General features: G+C 58.6%; 2 protein-coding genes across 2 annotated transcripts; both read left to right on the forward strand.

The window, feature by feature from the left end:
* Nucleotides 1-123: 123 nt before the first annotated feature.
* Nucleotides 124-4,816, forward strand: VOLCADRAFT_74239 (uncharacterized protein; the record flags this gene model as incomplete). The annotated part of the gene is made up of 9 exons (XM_002949398.1): nt 124-558; nt 696-860; nt 1,166-1,315; nt 1,697-1,864; nt 2,239-2,385; nt 2,710-2,862; nt 3,177-3,315; nt 3,678-3,838; nt 4,265-4,816. The coding sequence occupies 9 exons, from the start codon at nt 124-126 to the stop codon at nt 4,673-4,675; spliced, it is 1,929 nt and encodes a 642-aa protein (XP_002949444.1). The 3' UTR covers nt 4,676-4,816.
* Nucleotides 4,817-6,707: 1,891 nt separating this feature from the next.
* VOLCADRAFT_104332 (uncharacterized protein) lies at nt 6,708-19,613 on the forward strand (the record flags this gene model as incomplete). The annotated part of the gene is made up of 11 exons (XM_002949399.1): nt 6,708-10,082; nt 10,344-11,013; nt 11,546-11,676; nt 12,022-12,060; nt 12,111-12,482; nt 12,789-12,960; nt 16,408-17,324; nt 17,728-17,924; nt 17,998-18,034; nt 18,934-19,009; nt 19,510-19,613. 11 exons carry the CDS (start codon nt 6,708-6,710, stop codon nt 19,611-19,613), a joined length of 6,090 nt encoding a protein of 2,029 aa, XP_002949445.1.
* Between the last annotated feature and the right edge of the window lie 7 nt (nt 19,614-19,620).

A 19,620-nucleotide genomic window follows, 5' to 3' on the forward strand; every position in this document is an offset into this window, starting at 1 on the left:
CCGTCCAAGAACGCAAGAAGGCAGGACACGCACGCGTCTGCCGTACTCACTTGTATGGCTTATCCCTGGTTTATGTATGTTGCTAGTTCAATTTGCGTATTCTAATAGCTATAGCTAAGAAAAATGCTGGACTTCGTAGCTGCTTTTGAAAGGGGTGGGGCAGTCCTATGGATGCTGCAGTTCACAACGCTGCGGCACAGCCCGCTAGATGCCATCAACGCCCTGATCAGGGGTTGCTTGTTGGAGGAACGTCTTGGTGAAAATACTTTCACATACGTGCCAAAGTCAGGCGCAGCCCAAGCACTGAAGTGGACATTTCACAACGGATTGGGCCTGGTGTTCGTAGCTGTCTACCAGAAAACCCTTTCTTTACTTTACGTCGACGAGCTCCTAACGGCGGTCAAGGACGAGTTCGTCGGCGTATACAAACCGGGTCAGCGGGACTATAAAGGTTTTGACGACGTCTTTAATCGGCTGCTACGTGAAGCAGAAACCAGAGCAGAAGTATCAAAGCGCCAGCCCGCCATGAGGACCGCGGCTGTGGTCATGGCCAAGCAGGTGGGTGACCGTTACTTCAGATCAGGGTTGCCGCTTTGTCTCCCTTTTCTACGCATTGGACGATTTGCGATGACGACTTCGTCCTTTTCTTACGCTGTGCCGTGTGTGTACAGAATGGAAACTTAGCGTCAGGTCAGGGCAAAAAGGAGTCGGGGGGCACGAAATCGGGCAGCAAGACGGGCGGCGACGCCGATGCGGACGACGACACTGCAGCAAAAGGTAATCGACGCGGAAACGGTGCTGGCGGTCAATCCAGCGAGGTTTCCGCCGATGGGGAGGACGGCGACACAAGCGGTGCGGAGGTAAGATTTGCAAGCCGAGGGGGGCCTTAGGCGCCCCTTACCCGCCCGTCCGTATTGTTACAATGGCTTACGGAGTGCTGGCACGTCCTCGACGTGCAATCCTTCATTCTAAGATGCACTTGCAAATTACGTACAGCGGATGGAACATTGTTTACAATATGGACGATAGCATGGGTACACGCGGCGCATGCATGACCGGGGTGGCACAGAATATTAGCACAGAACCTGCTGCATGAAATCTTTTCACGTGAGTCCCGCTTAAGTCCCTAACGCGGTTTGAACACTCTTTCGCCCGCGTTGTTCAGGACGGCGTGCGTGCCTTCGACGTGAGCAAACTGCCCAAAGGCATCGCATCACGTGGCCGGGGTGTTCGCGGCCGTCCTGGCGCTGCTGCAACCTCCAGCAAGGCGGAGGCATCCAGCAAGAAGAAGGAAGACGCGGCGCCGAAGAAGAAGGTGTGTAAGGCCGCCGAGCGCAGCCCCGGCGCCAGCGCCCGGGCCACTTGCCATTGCAGGCGTGGCTCTTGCAGTTTGCAATGTCTTGATCGTGGCTCCCATTCAATCCTGCCACCGCTCGCGCTGCCGCCTTCCCCAATTCATCTATCAGCTTTTCCATGAAGCGGTGCAAGCGGTGTGCGCTGTCGCATTTGCCTTGCCGCCTTACTGCAAAGCGTCTATGCGGCGTCTAGCCGCAGTAGTGAACCCGAATCACTCGAACCATGTGCCTTTCCCTTTTCTATTGCCCCTCGGCACAAGGGCGTTTCACTTCGGCTAGACAGCACTATCTGACATTCATTTCACGCCCTCTGCCCATTTCTTCTCTTGTTGTCCCCTTAGGCCCGCAATTGGAACACCCTGTTCCCGTCGGGCAAGGGAGACAACCCAGATCGTATTGACTACACCGAGGAGGGCGATGGTCCGCCCACGGCAAGCGACCGGGACTTGGTGTCAGGCACGTCGGCGTCCGCCACCGAGGACGAAGGCGCAGGGGCTCAGCGCGCGGGAGTGTCGCGCATGGACGTGGACGAGGACGACTATGAGGACGTAAGCTATGGGGGAGCGTATGGGCGGTGTTTGGGGGTGCTGGCCGTGATGGCCCCGGGCAGATTTGAAAGGGGGCACAAGGCAGCAAGTATGCATGTATGCAAGTATGTGCTTTTAGGACATGTGGGCGTACACTAGCGGCAGATTGGACCCGACGGCTGCCGTAGCTTCGTAATTGTGCATTTAAAGGGCAGGTAAAGCAGTGGTTTATATACAAGCTGGTGTCTGGTCATTGCTCTCTATGTGTGTGACAGGACGACGAGGTGCCGTCGGAGGAGGCGAACAACAGCGCCCTGCCCGGAAAGGCGGCCGGGACCGCGGCGGCGCCCGCGAAGAGGGGCCTATTGGCTTCGTTCGTTAGCTCCCTCAAGATGAACGTGGTGGGCACGTCGGCGCTGAGCCGCGCGGATGTGGAGCCGGCGCTTGCGGACATGAAGCGCAAGCTGATGGAGCGCAACGTGGCAGAGGAGATCGCGTCACAGGTGGGTAGTTGAAGTCAACCGGGCAGGCAGCGTTGGGACTGATTCACGGTCTATCAGGTACCAAAGGCTTCTTTTACGACAGATGCGGTGGACGAAGGGTGGCGTGGCGGGCAAGGGCGCGTTTGGCTATGCTTGCTACCTTGCTACCCTAACAGCACGAGAAATGTCTGTCGGGTGAGCAGCTTGTTATGCACGTGTTTCCGTGATTTCAAGCGGATTTCATGAAATGGGTTGGCTGGTGGACTGATGGACTGATGGAAAGTACTCATCCTTGTGCCCTTCCGAGCCCCTGATCCTTGCCTGCAATTTTTTTCTTTTTCCTAGGTGTGTGACAGCGTGGGGCGGCGTTTGGAAGGCCAGCGCCTTGCGGGCTTCACGGGTGTGGTGACCTTTGTAAGGAGTGCCTTTGAGGAGGCGCTGTCCGGCATCCTCAACAAGCGCGCTGTGGATGTGCTGCTGGACATAAAGAAGAGCCAGGTGGGATGGGGTGGGCAGATGAGGTGTTTGGAGAGAACAAAGGGATTCCAGGTGGTGGTGGTGGTGGCGATGATCGTGCGGTGACCAGTTGGTAGCAGCCTCTATTTGCGAAGGCGGTGTAAGGATAGTGGATTATTTGGATAGTGGATAGTGGATTGTTTGGTGAAGCGAGGTATGGCAGAAAGCGAACTGAAAGCCTGTACGTCTAGCCTGCACGAGGCCGGCGCGATTCGCCTCGGCCATTGCCAAGACTTGACATGGGCGGTGCGCTTAACAGGACTCGATGCGCTACTCCGTGTTCAACCGCTGCTCAGGCCCGCGGGAAGCCATACGTCATCGTCTTCTGCGGTGTGAATGGAGTGGGCAAGTCCACCAATTTGGCCAAGATTGCTTACTGGCTGGGCGGCCACGGCATCAAGGTCATGATCGCAGCCTGTGACACGTTCCGCGCTGGTAAGTACGACGAGCCTGCAAAGTCGTGCCACTGATGTGACATGGGAAATCGAGGCTTGGGACGCCCGGGGCTGGTTGTGGTTCATGGCCCCGGTAGCTGTCCAAGCGGGCGGGTGGACGTGCGCACTTCTGCTGACCCCTCTTTTTTAATCGGCACGCACATCGGAGAGCAGCCCGAATATGCAGGGTGGTAAAAGATGTTAAATAAAGAACGGGTTATGGCCTTTGAGGCTGTGTGCTTGGCTTGGCCCTCCGCTGCACTCTGCTCAACCCTTCGGGAAGGAATTCCCGTTTACCCTTTCCCAGCACGAAACATCGCTGTTGCCGCTGTTGTTGCTGTCTCGGGTGGTGGCGCATTACAGGTGCGGTGGAGCAGCTTAAAACTCACTGTGCACGGCTGCGTGTGCCACTGTATGAGCGCGGCTATGAGAAGGATCCTGCCAAGGTCGCGTATGAGGCCATTCGCCAGGCTGAGCGCGACGGCCAGCACGTGGTCCTCGTGGACACGGCCGGACGCATGCAGGTGGGCGATGGAAAGTGTGCGTATTGAAGGGCGAGGGTGCACGCGCGTGTGGCGGGTTTTAAAATGCGGGTTGGCAGTAGCAAAATTGGTTTTGTGTATTTGGCCGTCGGGGCCCCTTTTTGCGGTTGTTCTCCGCTAACCCGGCACAGTGCAAAGGCGCTCGCGGTTGCGTGTCTCCTGAAAATCTCTGGGATATGTTGTCCTTTGTCCAACTGGATGCGAGGATGGCTCTAGGGCCGCGCCAGGATCTCGGCCTGGAACTCATCGCCCAGCATCGCTAGACCGTGCAGCGGCACTCAGTCCTTTGCTTCTGCCAATGACCCAACTTCTTAACGCGCATGCGTACCAGCCGTACTTTTTGCAATAGTTCTGACTTGGCAGTTACGATGTAACTTTTGACCCTGGTCCCCCCTTGCACCCTTGCAGGACAACCAGCCGCTGATGCGCGCCCTGTCCAATCTGATCGCTGTCAACAACCCCAACCTGGTGCTTTTCGTGGGCGAGGCCCTGGTGGGCAACGACGCCGTGGACCAACTGACCAAGTTCAACAAGGCCCTGTCGGACCTTGCGCCTACTGCTGCCGCCGCGGCAGCCTCCGGGGCTACTGGCGTTTCCGGCCGCGGCAACGATGACGGTTCGGCGCTGACGCGCCGCCACGGCGGCGTCATCGACGGCATCGTGTTGACTAAGTTTGACACCATTGACGACAAGGTGGGCGCGGCGCTCAGCATGGTCTACACCAGCGGCGCGCCGGTCATGTTCGTGGGCTGTGGCCAGACATACGTCGACCTGAAGAAGCTCAATGTCAAATCAGTGGTGAAGAGCCTGCTCAAGTGAAGGCTATCTTCTCAGCTGCGGTTGCCAGGGAGGACGAGCGGGGCGTAGATGGCACTTGAAGTGTAGTAAGCTGGATCCCAAGAGTGGTCACGAGGAAAGAATGTACATGCTGGCCAGAACATAACAGCTATAGTGATTGGGGGATGACGAGGGCCTATCCTGGCCCTGTACGCTATAGGAGCGAGAGCGAGATTCTGGGACACGGAATGTTGAGGTATTGGGGGGTTTAGCGCTGTGGTGCTTGACAGGATAGCATGCAACGAAGCAGTAGCTAGGGGTGAGTCCGGCGCGTCGAGTAGTTTTGCCTGGGTAATTTGCATCGAGGCCGGTGCAAACCTTGAGCAACGTATTGGTCGGCCGGTGGGACCACCTACTGTGCAAGTAGGGACCGAAGACTGTAATGGTTTTTTTTGTGTGTGTATAGTGGTCGCTGTTTGGTCGCTGGCGCACCCCTTGAAAAACAGATGCGTTGTGCAGCTGTGGGGAGCGTGGTTTGAGCACAGTTCAGCGCCACTGTGCCAGCATTTTGCCAGTAAGCTGCAGGTCGCTTTTACTTTCCGCTTCCCTGCTGGTGCTCTGGTGGTTATTCCACCATTGTGGTAGGAGAATCTCGTGCCTTCTAGGCACGGGCCGCTGTAGTGTTGCCCTTGTGGCCCGGCATCCTTGCGCCCGGCACTGATATTCCGACCACCGTTGCGTAACCTTAACAAGGAGGCCTTGCAAGCTCTTAGCAACAGCAATCTTCCTTTGTTTTAGGGGTCAGACGCAAAGCAACCTTAACAGACTTGGAAGCACCCGCAGCAAAAGCAAACCCGGTATGGTGTCTAACCAGTCCTGTTCCAGATAAATCAACACGTGCTCCGGTACTACAGATGATCCGTTCGTTCATACGACATAAAGATAGGGCAGAGCTTGAAGCTGATCGCGATACGCAGCAAGGCGGACCTACGCCACTAGCCGGTCTGCGGCCGGATGTAGCTGCTTCAGGGCAAACCAGAGTCCATGGCAGGAATTCCTCCTGGTCCCTACCGCTGCGGTCCAGGATCTGCCCTGTGAGCATCAAAGCGACCCAGGGAGGAAGGCAGGGGCCCACGGGACTTATAATTATTTATAAAGGGATGGGAGAAGAAGCGAGGATGCAAGAAGTCTAAGGGGTTATGGATCTTAGTAAGCATGCCCATGGGACCTACTTTTCTACCGAAGCTCTGGCATGTGGGTTTCACCAGAGCTGGGTTTCACAAGAAACGGCAAGCATATGCATTTGCACACACTTTAGCAGTTTTTGTCTTGTCAAGGTTATATATTAAATATTAGGAAAATGTAAGCTTAGCACCTGCCACACGTCTGGCAGAATGTCATCATGAAAGGCCTGCCTTCGTAACTCTGCAAAGCCGTACCTTATGTTGCTTATGCATGCTCGCTGTAGCAAATTTTGCACAATAAATTTAAAATCTTGGAACAGCCAGCACCTTCCAACAACAGTGATCGGCATATCGTGCAGTATTCATCTTGGCTCACACTTTTGTCGTGCCCCGTTAGGCGCGTTACATAACAACCTAGGGTTATGCAGTATTCCTCAAGGACAGGAGACCAAGATTTGCCACAACTGGTGTTGATCGATATGGGGTGTATGGTACCAGCTAGGAAACGCTAACCCTAGCGAGAGGTTGTATGCGCGACGCCGAGCTCATACTGGACGCAGCTTTGTTTGCATGGTGAAAAATTTAAGCTGCTGCAATTGAAATTTTCCTGGACTGACGACTTTCTATGGTCGGTCAGCGTTGGGTTCCTCCGAGAAGACCAGCTTGATTTGCAGTCCGCCGAGCCGCGTAAGGAAAATCATTCAACACAATAATTATAGCTGCAACATTGGACGGCTGGCATGCAGTCCAGGAATGCTGGCAAGGCGTCGGGGACGCCTCCAAAGCCCTTAGGACTGGCGTCCCTCTTCTCTGCCTTCACTTTCAACGTGACTTCACGTCCACCATCAGCCTTCCCCGCATTCCCAACATGCGCCCCCCAAACAGCTAATATGTCGGAGCTCAGCTGCCATAAGGCGATCAGGTATCAGCGACAGCCGCAGGCCGCGCCGGCCGAGGAGTGTGCACCTCCCACTGCTGCCCAAGACACCGACGACCAAGCTACGCATCCAGCAGCCCAGCTTAAGACTCGGAATATCCCACCAAATGGGTCGGAAACAGCCCTTCCTGCCAAGGACTTAGCCTCCTACCTGGCTGCAGATTCCAGGAGCATCAAGCTGGAGACGGATGCACCTGGACCGCCGCCCGCACCGTATCCCCAGGAAGCGCCGCCACCACCAAGTGCACCTCACGCTGTGGAACCCCGCGCCAGTAGCCGCGATTTGCCCGCCAACGCATTCATGGACACCGAAGCACTTGTCACGGCCAACGGTGATGCCGCGGCCGCCGGTGCAACCGCAGCAGCTGGCAACTCGTCAGATGCCGCCGCCTCGGGCGCGGGGCCTTCCCACACTGGCTCTGGCATCCCAAGTGCTACCCCCGGGCCCTGTCCGGTTGTCTTCATGGCCACCTGGGGACGGTCCACCTTGAAGCTTCCCGTGCGCTCCGTCCAGGTATTGTTTGGTGCGGACATGCTGGCGACGGCACGGAGACGGCTCGTGGGCGTGGTTGTGTACGGCCGTACCACGACCAAAACAGACGTCGTCACGACAAACTCCGCCGACGTCGTCGCCGGCGACGGGCAGCAGCCGCGTGTGCTGGAATGCCGCGACGCACAGCTGCGAGTGCTTCACGCGAATTGCCGGATTACACGCCTGACGCCCCTGATGCGGGACCTAGGTGTAACGGACGGCACACGATTACGGGTGGTGCGAGATGCGGTGCGCGGCGGGATTCTGGTGGAGCCGATTCCGTTGCAGCAGGAGGCCAACCTGCCTCGGGAGCAGACCATCCGGACGCAGGGGACGCATGGGCCACAGTCGACTGCGCGGATGGACAACGGCCCAGAGCCACAGCCAGAGTTACATCCGCGACTGCGGTCCCGTCAGCCGCAGCCGCAAGGCGTGGTGTCTAGCGTTCTACCCCAGCAACAGCAACAGCAACAGAATGAGCAGAAGGAACAGCAGCAGCAGCAACAGGTGGAATGTGCACGGCAGCTGATGCGGCTGCCGGAGGTTAAGGTGGAAGCGCCCGTGCAGGTCCCGGCCCAGAGCGCTCAACCCCCACAGCAGCCGGTGGTACATGTGTGGTTGAGGTCGTGCCAGTCCCATTGGCGGTCGACGCAGCTGGAGCCGCCGTCCCTGCAACCCCGGCCGGCGGTTGCGCCGGCGCTGCCGCCGTACGTTGTCGCGGTGAAGCACGAGGAGGATGACGGCGCGCACCTGCCCACGGGTGCGGCCTTGGGACCCGCAGCACAGATGGAGGAGGTGCAGGTGTCATCGGGCGGCGAGAACGGGAACGGGGCGTCGCCGCTGAAGGATGGCGACCCGGCGGTGGCTGAGGACGATGTTGCAGGACGAGGCTGCGGACGTGATATTCACGGGGGGAGCCAGGAGGCGCTGCTGCTTTCAGCGCAGGTGCCGCAGCAGCCGCAGCAGCTACAACAGCAGGTCAAGGCGGCGGCAATGCGGGATCAACCGGAGGGAATTTCACATGGGCTGGAAGGTGCAATGCAAAACGCGGAGGAGGAAATGGCGGCGGCGGCCCAGGGGCTAGCGCAAGCTGGCGCGGCGGCTACGTGCGTCCAATCGATTGGAGGGGAGGGTGACAGATCGCTTGGGCCTGGACAGCATCAGGTGGAGGAGGAGGGCCGGGAGATTGAGAGAGTGGACGGCGGAGTACTCGTGGAGGGGACTCTCCAAAACCCAGCAGACTGCCAACCGAAGCCGCTGCCGGCTGCACCTGCCGCCGCCTCCCGTCGTCTGCCCTCCCTCTGTGGTCCTGTGGCGCTACGGAGTGGCGCCGGGATCGCCCTCACACTACCTTTGGCGTGCAGCAGCGGTGCCAAAGCCAATGGCGCGGCCAATGGGGCTGGCGTACACCCGGCAAGTCGGCAGCAGCAGCGGCTTCGGTTGGCAGTGCTCAACGGCCCGGGCGTGTCCGCGCCCACGGCCGCCGCTGCAGGGGTCGACTATGGCGGCGGCGGCAGCAGCGAGCCACCAAGCTCCCGTCGATGCCTGGCAAAATGGATGCTGGTGCAGGGCGTGCTGCCACTGCGCGTCGGACATTTGGCGACCTGGCAGACGATGCTGGGGTGCCTCGTGACGACTGACGGCGCCGTGCGCGCGGTGGCACTGCGAGGGTCTGCATGCTGTGCTGGTGCTGGTGCTGCTGGTGCTGGTGCTGCCGACGGAGCGGAGGCCGTCGGCAGCGGAGGCGGCGAGGAGTACGTGGGCATGGGATGGCTGCGGCGTCAGCCCAGTCTCCGAAGCTCTGCTTCTACCTCGTCATGTCCGTCCTCCTCGTCGTCATGGACGGTTGGCGGACTACAGGCGTGGATGCGGTACGTTGGAGCCCGGCCAAGCGACTTGGTTGAAGTGCGGGCCTACTGGCTAGGGGCCACGGGCCTGGGCTTCGACCTCCGACTGAGCCGCAGGACGACCGCGGAGGAGGGCCAGCCCCGGGAAGCCATGGCGACGCGGGCGCGACGCGCCGTGTCCGCTACCGTCCCTGTCGCGGCTGCCGGTGAAGTACCGCAGGCCGCCGTTTCGGCGATGAGGAAGCGCCGGCGCGTGATGTCCCCGGCCCCAGGGGACAACGAAGGCGCCGACGGCGAAGTTGACCACCAGGATGACTGCGACTGCCGTTCTGAGGGCGGTGAGGGGCGGCAGCAGGGCGAAGGAGGAGCCGTCCTCGAGGCTGCGGCTACTGCGGAGGAAGCCGCCATGGACGCTGATGCGGAGGTTGACGCCACCGCTGCAATAGACATCGGCGCGCCAACTCCTGGCGGCGCGAACGCTGCGCCGCCAGAGGCTGGCGCACGTGTGGACTACGGCGATACGGAGGAGGCTGCGATGGCGCCAGCACCGGATGTCCGTCCGCCGTCAAAGCGTCCGTGCACTGAGACGGCGACCGCAGGGGGTGCGTTCCATGCAGCATCATGCCCTCCGCTGCCGGCAGCGGCGGCGGCCGAGGCTGTTGGGGCCAACAACAACGCCGGGTGTGACAGGTCTGATCCTGGTGTCGACGCTATAAGACCAATGGACGCTGTGGCTGGCGGCGGCGCTGTCGAGAGCATGGATATTGCCGCCGCCGGCACCGCAGGAGACTTGAACGGCGGGCGCAGCGTCGATGAAGACGGCGGCGGCAGCAGCGACCCGGCTGTAGCGACGGGCGATGCTACGTCAGCCGGTAGTGGCGGGAGGACTCCGCCGGTAGCTGAGGAGGCCGCCTTGCACAAACACTACAGTGACGATGATGTCGTGCAGGTGGCGGCCGGGCCACCACCACCTGCCCTAGCGTGTTCGCGTGCTCGCAATGACGCAGGATCCACCGTTGCACTTCAAACGACGACAGCGACAATGACAACGACAGCAACGACAGCAACAACAACGGCACCGGCGGCGCCAGCGGCCGCGGTGACGGTGGCGGGGCCGCTGGTGGCGGCGGCGGCGGCGTCCTCCACAGGTCCGGCGGCATCTTTGCGGCAGCTGCACGGCTACGTTCCGCTCCCTTTGAACGGCCGCAAGAACGGCCTTGGGCTACCGCCGCTGCGGCCGGGGGAGCTGAGACTGTGCGGTCTCACCTTCCACCCTGATCTGGTGCCCTCCGTACTCCGCCTCATGAGCGAGTGGCAAGCGGCTCTCAGTGACAGCCTGGTCAACGCTGACCCAGTGGCCGTACAGATCCAGCTGCCGTTCGCCTTCACCGACTATACGACGACTGCCGCTTCTGCCACGGCCGCCGCATTCAAGGAGCACAGGCTCAGCGCCAACGTAATCTGCTCGCTGGTGGCGCGTCTCCTGGGACTGATGGCGGAGGATAGCGAGTGGGACGCGCCGCTGCCGGCGGAGGGACTGGAGCTGGCGGCCGGCGTTGCGCCGTTGGTGTATTCGGCGTCGGAGGTGCCTGATGGGTCGAAGCCGGGACGCTGCGGAGGCGGTGGGGGCGCGGCGGGGCTGGTAGCGACGGCGCCGCTGCGGCGCAACGCGGTGCTAGGGGTGGTTGGCGGCTACGTCATGCCAGCTGGCGCGGCGGCGCGCTTCGCATCGCGGGGCTTCCGTGATTGCTCCGGCGAGTTGGTTTCGGAGCTGCGGCAGCGAGCGGCGCCGGCGGACCTGGCGGTGGCGTGGCGGTTTGTGGCGGATGCATTCCGGATGCCGTACCCTGGACTGGATCTCACGCCGGAGGGCGCGGCCGGTGGGTGTTGCATGTGTATTCTGTTTTGCAAGTTTGTATGTCTGTGTGTGTGTGTGAGAGAGAGAGTGGGTGCGGGGGGTGGGGGGAACGTCTACCTGCTATGCGGTGTACTGTGTTTCCTTGGTGACACGGGTACACCCCCCCCCTCAGGTGCTTTTCACAGGAATCGAAATGAGCTGTCAAATGGGCAGGTTTCAATCTCTGGAGGAAACATAGGAGGTTGTGTGTTGTAGCCGGCCGGGTAATATCCCAATAATACCCTAGGCGAAGGTAAACCCTAGGCCGGCCCTTGCGGCAGGGCGATATGCAAGGAATCACGGTCGCGGTCAGGTGGTGGACCACGGGGTTTGCTTCTGGTGATGTGTTCGCCTTGCCGTAGGGGGTCTGCAGTAAACTGTGTACCTCGGTCGCACTAAGCACCTCGCGCGCGCTTGGTTTTGTGTCCCCTTGGGGCCCGTCTATTTCTGGTACCTGCTTCGTCTGCCTGTGGTTCGTCTTACCCATACTCGGTTCCCCCCGCCTGTGTACGTAGGGCCTGTGCCGTTGGAGATCAGCATGCTGGGGTACGGCAACATGGCGGCGCTCATCAACGACCCACGGGTCCGACCGCAGGCGTGGCTGCAGGACAACGACGTCGACTGCCCACCGCCTGCGAACTGCGTGGTGCGTAGCAGCTGACGTCGTCTTCATCCGTCACCTTCCTTTCCAGGAAGGATTCAGATCGCGTTGATAGGGGTACTGTGGTATATGTAAGCATGCATGCATGTATGTATGTATGCAGGCGCCACACAACCCGCCTTCCTCCCCAACAACCCACCTTACCGGAAAAGACGTCATGTCATTTACGTCTTAGCGCCAATGAGTAGCGCGAGTGTTCTTCAAATGCCACGTAGTCCGCTGAGAGTATGACTATGACGAGTTTGCACTTGTGCGGAAATCGCACAACTCCTGGCGAGAAGGCCGATCACTTCAGGCCGCCTGTCACCCCTGCCACTGACTGACTGACAGACAGACGGACGGACGGACGGACTGAACGGCGTGGTACCGGTGGGCCGTGTATCGACGCTCTCTGTATCGCCCCACTGTGTGTGTTGCAGGTGCTGCCCGTTTGCGTTCGCGGCCTCACGTTGCCTGTGCTCGTAGCGCTTCGTGACATCGCTCCAGGGGAGCCGCTACTCCGCGACTACGGCGCCGCTTGGTGGCGGGAGCTGGGCCGCACTTGGGAGGTGCTGGACTTTGACGGCGTAACACCCGAGCAGTTGCTGCTCTTACCCACACACCCGCCTTCGCCTCAGCAGGAGATGCCGCCACAACAGCAGCAGCAGCATCTGCAGCGGCAGCGGCACATTCAGACGCAGGGCATTGGCGAGCACGTGGATCCGCCATCACAGCCATCTGCGCCCATGGAAACCGAAGCGGAAGCTGGCCCGTCGCTGCCGCTGCACCAGCTGCTAGTCAGTGCCGCTGAGGTGGGCGCCACGCCGCCGCCGCCGGTGGCGGCGCCGGCGGCAGGAAACGCTCCACCCGCGGCGAAGAGCACGGCTACAGTAGCTGCACCTACAGCGCCGACAGCACCGAAAATCGCATCCTCCTCCTCCTCATCATCATCCGCAGCAGCAGCAGCCATTACGGAGTTAAAAGAGGCAGTTGCGGCTGTGGCAGTGCCCACTGGGGGCCCCGAACTTCTTCGCGGGGTTACCGGTGCGCAGGAACACACCAGCCCAGGCTCTGGCACCGGCCCGGCGCCCAGCACAAACCCAAACATCCCCGCCCAGACGAAGAACACATTTGCGCCCCAAGGCGCCACTGTCCAGCTCGTTGGCGCCGCCGGAACGTCGTCCAACGTCGTTCAACAACATGGCCGCAAATGCGTCCGGGCGGGCAGCCCCAAAGCCACGGAAAACTCACGCATCTGCAGGAGTAGCGCTGGGCCAGTGATGATGACCCGTGAGTCACGGGCAACACCACTGGCGGCAGTGAAAGCTTCGGTGATCCGTGGCTCCCCTAGCGCACAAGCGGCGCCAGCACCAGCAGCAGCAGCAACAGCGGTAGCGGCACTGACACTGGCGGGACCGCCGCCCATGCACCGGACGCCGTTCCGCCGTCCGCTGGGTTCGGGCCCTGTGGGTCTGTCAGGAATGAAGCGCGAGCGGAGTCCATCTCGAGTCCGAGGCTGAGCTGAGCTGGTCGGAGACTTAGCTGAGCTGGCGACGGCGGCCAGGTGGAAAGGTAGGGAAGGGGGTTAGAAAGGCGCCCAGGACAGCCGAGGAGTGTATAAAGCGGTTCAAGATGAGGCATGTGGGGAGGGGCTGAGAGCTGAGTGTCGTTTGATCTCCGGACCGACTCCGGGCCCCTGGGGGGAGGGCGTCGTCCTTGGCGGATGGGCATCGTTCCTTACTAGCTTCCCCGTTCGCAATACTCGAGTCTGGGGTCGCTGGAGATGAAGGTTGAGCCACATGAGTAGGACGTAGCGGCCGTTTGCCGTTACCTTGCCGCCGGTGGTGCTGTTCCTGGTGGGGGAAATGCACACAGCCACAGGAGGCGCTAGGTTATCGGGAGTCTGCTATCATCATCATCATCATCGTCAAGGATTGCGGGACGGCGGGAACTGTCTAAAGACCCTTCAGGGAGCCTGCAGCCTGGTTGTTTGATTGGTTAGTTATCGTTGATCGTTGGTTGATTAATTGGTTCGTTGGTAGTTTTGGTTGTTGTTAGGTCGCGTGCGTGAGTTGGGGATTGCCGGCCGCTGCAGTGCGGCAAATGAGTGTCGTGTCTCGAACGGACGGCAGTGGCAAGCTGTTCGAGGAGTGGCGAGGAGTGGCCCTAGCTCGCATACCCCTTTAGCAAACCCCTTCTTAAGATCCCTGTTGTTGTTGTTTTGGACCAACAAACGACCCATATGCTGAGGTTAGGCCTCTGAGGCATTGATAGAACCAATAGACCGTCAAAAAATGCAGAGAAGATTCCGTGCGGCTGAAGAGTTTGGGGTGTTTTGGCATGGGCCCTGAGATTTTTCACTGTTTATAATCATCCTGGTCGTTTTTATCCTCGTCAAACCATTCTTGAAGTTTTGCGCTGGGCGGTGTCGCCAACGCGCAGTGTCGAGTTTAAACCATGTGCACGCGTGCGCCTCGCACTTGGTACGTTTGCATATTCCCCGTCGTGTCCATGTTGTCGAATGGCCGGCGAAGCTTCTTGTTTCAACGAGACTCGTTTTGTGTAGGACTACGACTTGATTGCGTTTCGCCGTCTTGTACAGAAAACAATGTGCGGTGTGCAGTGCATAGCACGTACATGGCGAAGCTTTAATGACTTGGGGCGATGTAGTTCGTGAGCACTAAAACTAAACTTATCATATCAGTCGGACGCCATCGGTTTTGGTTTTGGTTGGTGTTGTGTTTGCTTCCCATGGGCCTTAGATGTGTATCTTATCTGAGCTGTGTATTTTATGCGCTTGTAGGGATTTCCTGCTATACGCTTGTACGTGTACTTTTGTAGCCTTTCCTAGCATGCGACTGGACACACCAACCCTGGCTTTATGGGATGAACGGCATCACGGCTCACCGAACCTCACCACACTTGTTTGCAGACACACACATACACACACTTACACACCTCCCAAAAGCTCAATCACTCTATACCTTTATTCGGGAAACGCATCCTGATCTCCTCATCACTTGACTGTCGCACTTTGGCAGACACACACGCGCACACTCATGGGCAGTGTTTCTTCTGAGGGACGCAGGACCGTGGCCGACCCGCGGGTCTTGAGCTCACTCCTTGGCGTCTTTTTTGTCTGATTGGTGGTTTGGCGGGGCCAGAAGGCCCAGGAGACGTCCACTGAGGAGGAGGAGGAGGAGGAGGAGGACAGGGGACGAAGGGGGGGAGGGACGAGGGGTGTGGGATGAGGCTCGGTATTGCGCTGACGTGCTCCTACCTGATGTTGGCGGTTGCGGCGTGTAGCGTGATGTTGTTGTTATTAGGTGAGGAGGCGAGGGACTTGGAGCAAAAGCAGCCGTAGGGGTATGGTGTGGCTCTGGAGGAGTGTCTTGGGATTGCTTGGGGATTTGGGTGTGGTGACAGGAGGACCGGTTTAGGATTGCAAGTGGTGTGGGAGGGCGACCGGGTGCGATCTAGCGTGCTACTGTATTCGGGGATTGGGATTTGTCCGCACCCTGTAACGGTTATGGTTTCGTCATCGCGCGTGTCGGCGCAGGCGTTGTGTGTACGGCTCAGCACGCATGCATACGATCTACAATTGCCTTCAATTCGTATGGCGCAGGAAGCTGCCCGAAAGCTGGCCAAGTCGGTCTGCACGTACAGGATTCCAAGTTTTTCCGGAAGGAGGCGCGCCTAAAGATCATCAGGGTTGAATATCAAAATAAGCGCTCATGCACACCTGGGTGAATTTTTCAAGTATCGGGGGTTTAGTAGTATATCCTTATGGGCAGTACAGTGTTCATCACTATCATAAACGGCAGTACCACCGAATCGGTTTTGGAATGTACAGCCAAAACGCCGAAACGGCCTTGTCGATCGCTTATCCCTAGACGGTGAAAGGATTAAATGCGTGTGCTTTTGGCATAAGCAGGTTCTTGGGGCTGTACTGGATAAGAAGTGCGCGGAAACGCGCGGAAATGCCGGCAGGACTGTTATACATTTCAATTCGCCTTAAATGTGCAATTCTGTTTCAGAATCGTCCCATGCTACTGCCCTTAGTCTCCTGACGCACGCAGCCATCGTGCTCAGCTCAAGCTTGGGTAACTTAGATGCCACAGCAATTCAATGGCTTGCGCAATTCAACTGCAAGTGCTGTACGGGTAAATTATAATTGCCTGGAGCAACAAAGGTATGTCTCTAATTAAAAAATGACGTTTGTCTATTGGGGAATCCCAACCCAACCCGAGAGTTGACGAGGAACAAGCATACCGAAGGTCTTCTCTGCACATAATCACAAAGAGATGCAATTGCTTACGCGTTCTAGGATTTCGGAACATATTCCGGTGTGCCGCTGTTCAAGACGGGCTTTCGGAGTTCAACTCTGCTCCATGTCGGCATTCAAATTGCACCAGTGTCCCTTTTCCCCCGTTCCATCCTTGTCCCCTTCCAGCACCTAGAAGTTCCATCCCCAAGACCTACAGTCCCAAGGTCAACGAGTGATAGGAACCACCGTCTCCACGTCTTCCTCAGAAATTAGTATTGCATCATAACGACGGTGGTCCCTTTCTTCCAGCGCAGCACCAAACCACGCCATGCCGCCGCGTGGCTGCTCCACTACTGCCCACGTGGACCACCACGTTCCCTGCATTGAACGCGGCTGTAGCTGCAGCACCACCCGGGTTGCGCAACCCCAAGACGGCAGCTTGTTCCAACACTTGTCACCACTTGGCGGAGGTGGAGGCGGCACCACCTGTTCCATGTACCAAATCGCTGCCACTGACGGCGCTACCGCAGCTAGCATGTGTCGCTCCATCAGTTTCCGCCTGGGCACAATCGCCAGCCTGCCTGCCCAGCATGTCACGGCGGAGAGGGACCGTCATCAGCCGCGCCACGACCGCAGCGCCGCCATCGATCCCCAGCTGGCGTGGGACCCAGCCGCTGCTGCTGCAGCTGCCATCGATTCTGCCGCCGCCCCAGCTGCCGCTCCTCCTGTCGTGCAAGACCATGGCAAGGCATCAGCACCCGGGAGCGAGCGACCCCGTCATGAGGCACCGTCGTTAGTGGCAAAGCGCAGGACACTTTTTGTCAAGATTCCGGAGCCGGAGCAGGCAATGTGCGGCATTTCCCCAACCGCGACAACGCCAACGACACCAGGCCCGACAACGATGTCAGGCACGGCTGGTGATTCAGGTGCCGTTAGCGGCTTGCAAGTACACCTGCCTAGGTCTGTGATTGAGACACCCAATAAGTTATACGGGGCAGCGGCGGTGACACTGACGATGGCACGGCCTGTGCCGCACACGATCAGCGGAAGCAGCTCCCGACGGCGCCGCAGCGGCCAGGCCGCGCTCCCTGCTCCGCTGCTTGTTATATCAGACTATCTGAACAGCGTCAACCAAGGCAGCTGGCGCAGCATCAGTAGCGGCAGTGGACGCGTCGGCAGTGTCATGGCAAGCGGTGGCGGTGGTGGCGGCGGTCATGCTCGCAGAGGCAGCTGGGGGTCCGGCACACGTAGCTTGGGCACCAACGTAAAGATGTTGAACGGCAGCTTTGGCGCCGCCGCAACCTCGACGGCAGCGGCAGCGGCTGCATGCGCCGTGGCGGCTGGGACGGCGGCACAGGCACAGTTCCACAGCGGCTGCGGGACTATGGTGGGTTCCGCCGGCATTGCTTCGCAGACCTGCCTAAAAGCGTCTGCTCAAGGCTGCAGGGATGGCACCGCCACCACCACCACTACCACCATTACCACTGCTGCCGTTGCTGCTATCGCTGCAAGTACCTATGCCCGCTCCTGCCCTACATCACCAATGCCGCTGGGCAGACATTTGACATCGAAGTTCAGTTTCGGTGCCCAGGAGCGAACCATGGCTCATGCCGCTATTGCTACCGCCGCAGCTGCTGCTGCCGCTACCACTACTAGTAGTAGTATTGCTGCTGTCTCTGCTGTGGCCACCGGTACGCCTGTGTCCATTGGGCGCATGCCCACCTCCAGCCGCCGCCGCTCGTTAAATTCAAATCCAACGTCATGCAGCTTCACGGGGACGTCGCATCCAGGTTCAGGACCGAACAGCAATGATGCATTGGGCAGCGCGCCAAACAGGCGTAAGGCTTATGGATCTGGGGCACAAGCAACGCGCCGGCAACAACACCGTGCCTCCTCCGGCGACTTCGGTGGCAGTGCGAAAGCTGCTGCCGGTGGCGGCGGAGGCGCGGCCGGAGGCGGAGGCGGTCGCAGAGGTTGGGCCGTGGCGGTGAAGCGCCGCGTGAGTGCCAGTTGGATGACCTTCAAGGTGCTAATTGAGGATGCGTTCGCTCCACTAACAGTTTGTTGGAAGGACGCTTCTACGGCGGGGATGCAGAGGTGAGCGTAGAACGGCAGGATGGCTAAAAGCTAATCGCAGCGGGCTGTCAAGTTGGATTTTGATTTCTAATATGGACGTGAACTCCGTGAATGTTTTGCTTTTTAACCGTTAGCAAGAAGACCTGGAGCTCAAGTTGTGGAGCTGGGAGGTATATCGTCGGCAATTGCAGTTGAGGAAAAGTGGTCTCCGTTGGAAACTGTGCTGTCATGTTGTGTTTTCAAGCGATCAGGAAATTTGGATGTTTTGAGAGGAAACATCAGGCACTGGATCTTTTCATATGGATTCCTGAAAAGATGTTTAATGCTCTTGTAGTAATTACAGCCTGGCATGGCGCGGCGCGATTTTGCTTTCTCAACTGCTAACTGCCAAATTGGTATTTTCAGTTTTTTACCCTAAGCCGCTGCGTTGTTCTCTTCCAGTATCTCCAAGCATGGTTTGCCGTGGCATCGAAGAAGCTCGGATGGGGCGTTGATATCACTCACGTTGACATTCATATTTTTTCAAGGGCGGTGTTGGGATGTGGGTATCCGCGCTTGCGGCAGCAGCGCGGCCATCCGTAGTTCGCAACATTCATCGAGGGTTTTGTAGTTTTGTTGTTCTGGCTTATTCGTAAGTGTACCAAGAATCCAGACTTTGATGAGAACCGCATATGTCGCAGTAGTGGGGAGGTAGTATAGCTGCTGTGTGGGCAGGTGCGGGTCGGGTCCAGGGGCGTGATAATGCAAGGAGGGTAGAAGACAGCGCTTAGCATGTGAATGGAGCACTGTAGTGTTATCACACTGCAGTCGTCGCAAGGATGGGACAGGATGGGAATTCGTCAGCTTAATTACACCGAATGCCCCAGACAACGATTGGTTGTTGGACGCTCATGATTGACGGTTGTTTTTCGGTCGCACAGTTATTCGATCATGGCATTTTGTTGGACGAGTGCGCGGAGTGCAAACTGAAAGTACGGGTGTATTTGCTTGATGGATGTGAGGGTGGGAAAGAGCGGATGCGGAATACATGGTCGACCAGATGGTGGCGTGTGGCTTTTGGGTGTATGACTGCCATCTTCACCACATATGCCCCATGGTGGGGTTGTGTGCGGATTTGGACACGTAGGAGTTGGGGCAGGCGGAGCGCCGCTCCATACAGGTACCTAACTTAGTCGCAGGACGGCTTCCACGTAACTGTCAGTTAGTTTGCTACCTGCTATTGCATGTTTGAGATAATGGGCTTACGGGCGCATCCCAACCAGGCTATATTAAACCCTGGCTGGTGCTGCGATCCAATACCACACGGTCCACGTTAAGCATGGTGTTACGCGGGTTTATATGCCATGTAGGCGCGGAAGGGAGCTCTCCTGGTAGCCCTTTTCCCATTCTCTTGCTGCAGCGGGAAAACGCGTTTTAGTTCATGGCCTACAGAACCATGCATGTAAGGGCATGTAACGAGTCCGACACGTGCCTGCGCCAACTACACCCCCTTCCAGCCGGTAGGACCATCATTTTGGGCCACAAATCATTCTTCATACCACACAGGATTCGCAAAAAAAAACTTTCGGTTCGGGGAAATGGAGGGCCCTGCGGAGCGTAGTATCACC

Source organism: Volvox carteri (assembly GCF_000143455.1).
Source record: "Volvox carteri f. nagariensis unplaced genomic scaffold VOLCAscaffold_14, whole genome shotgun sequence".
NCBI lineage: Eukaryota > Viridiplantae > Chlorophyta > Chlorophyceae > Chlamydomonadales > Volvocaceae > Volvox > Volvox carteri.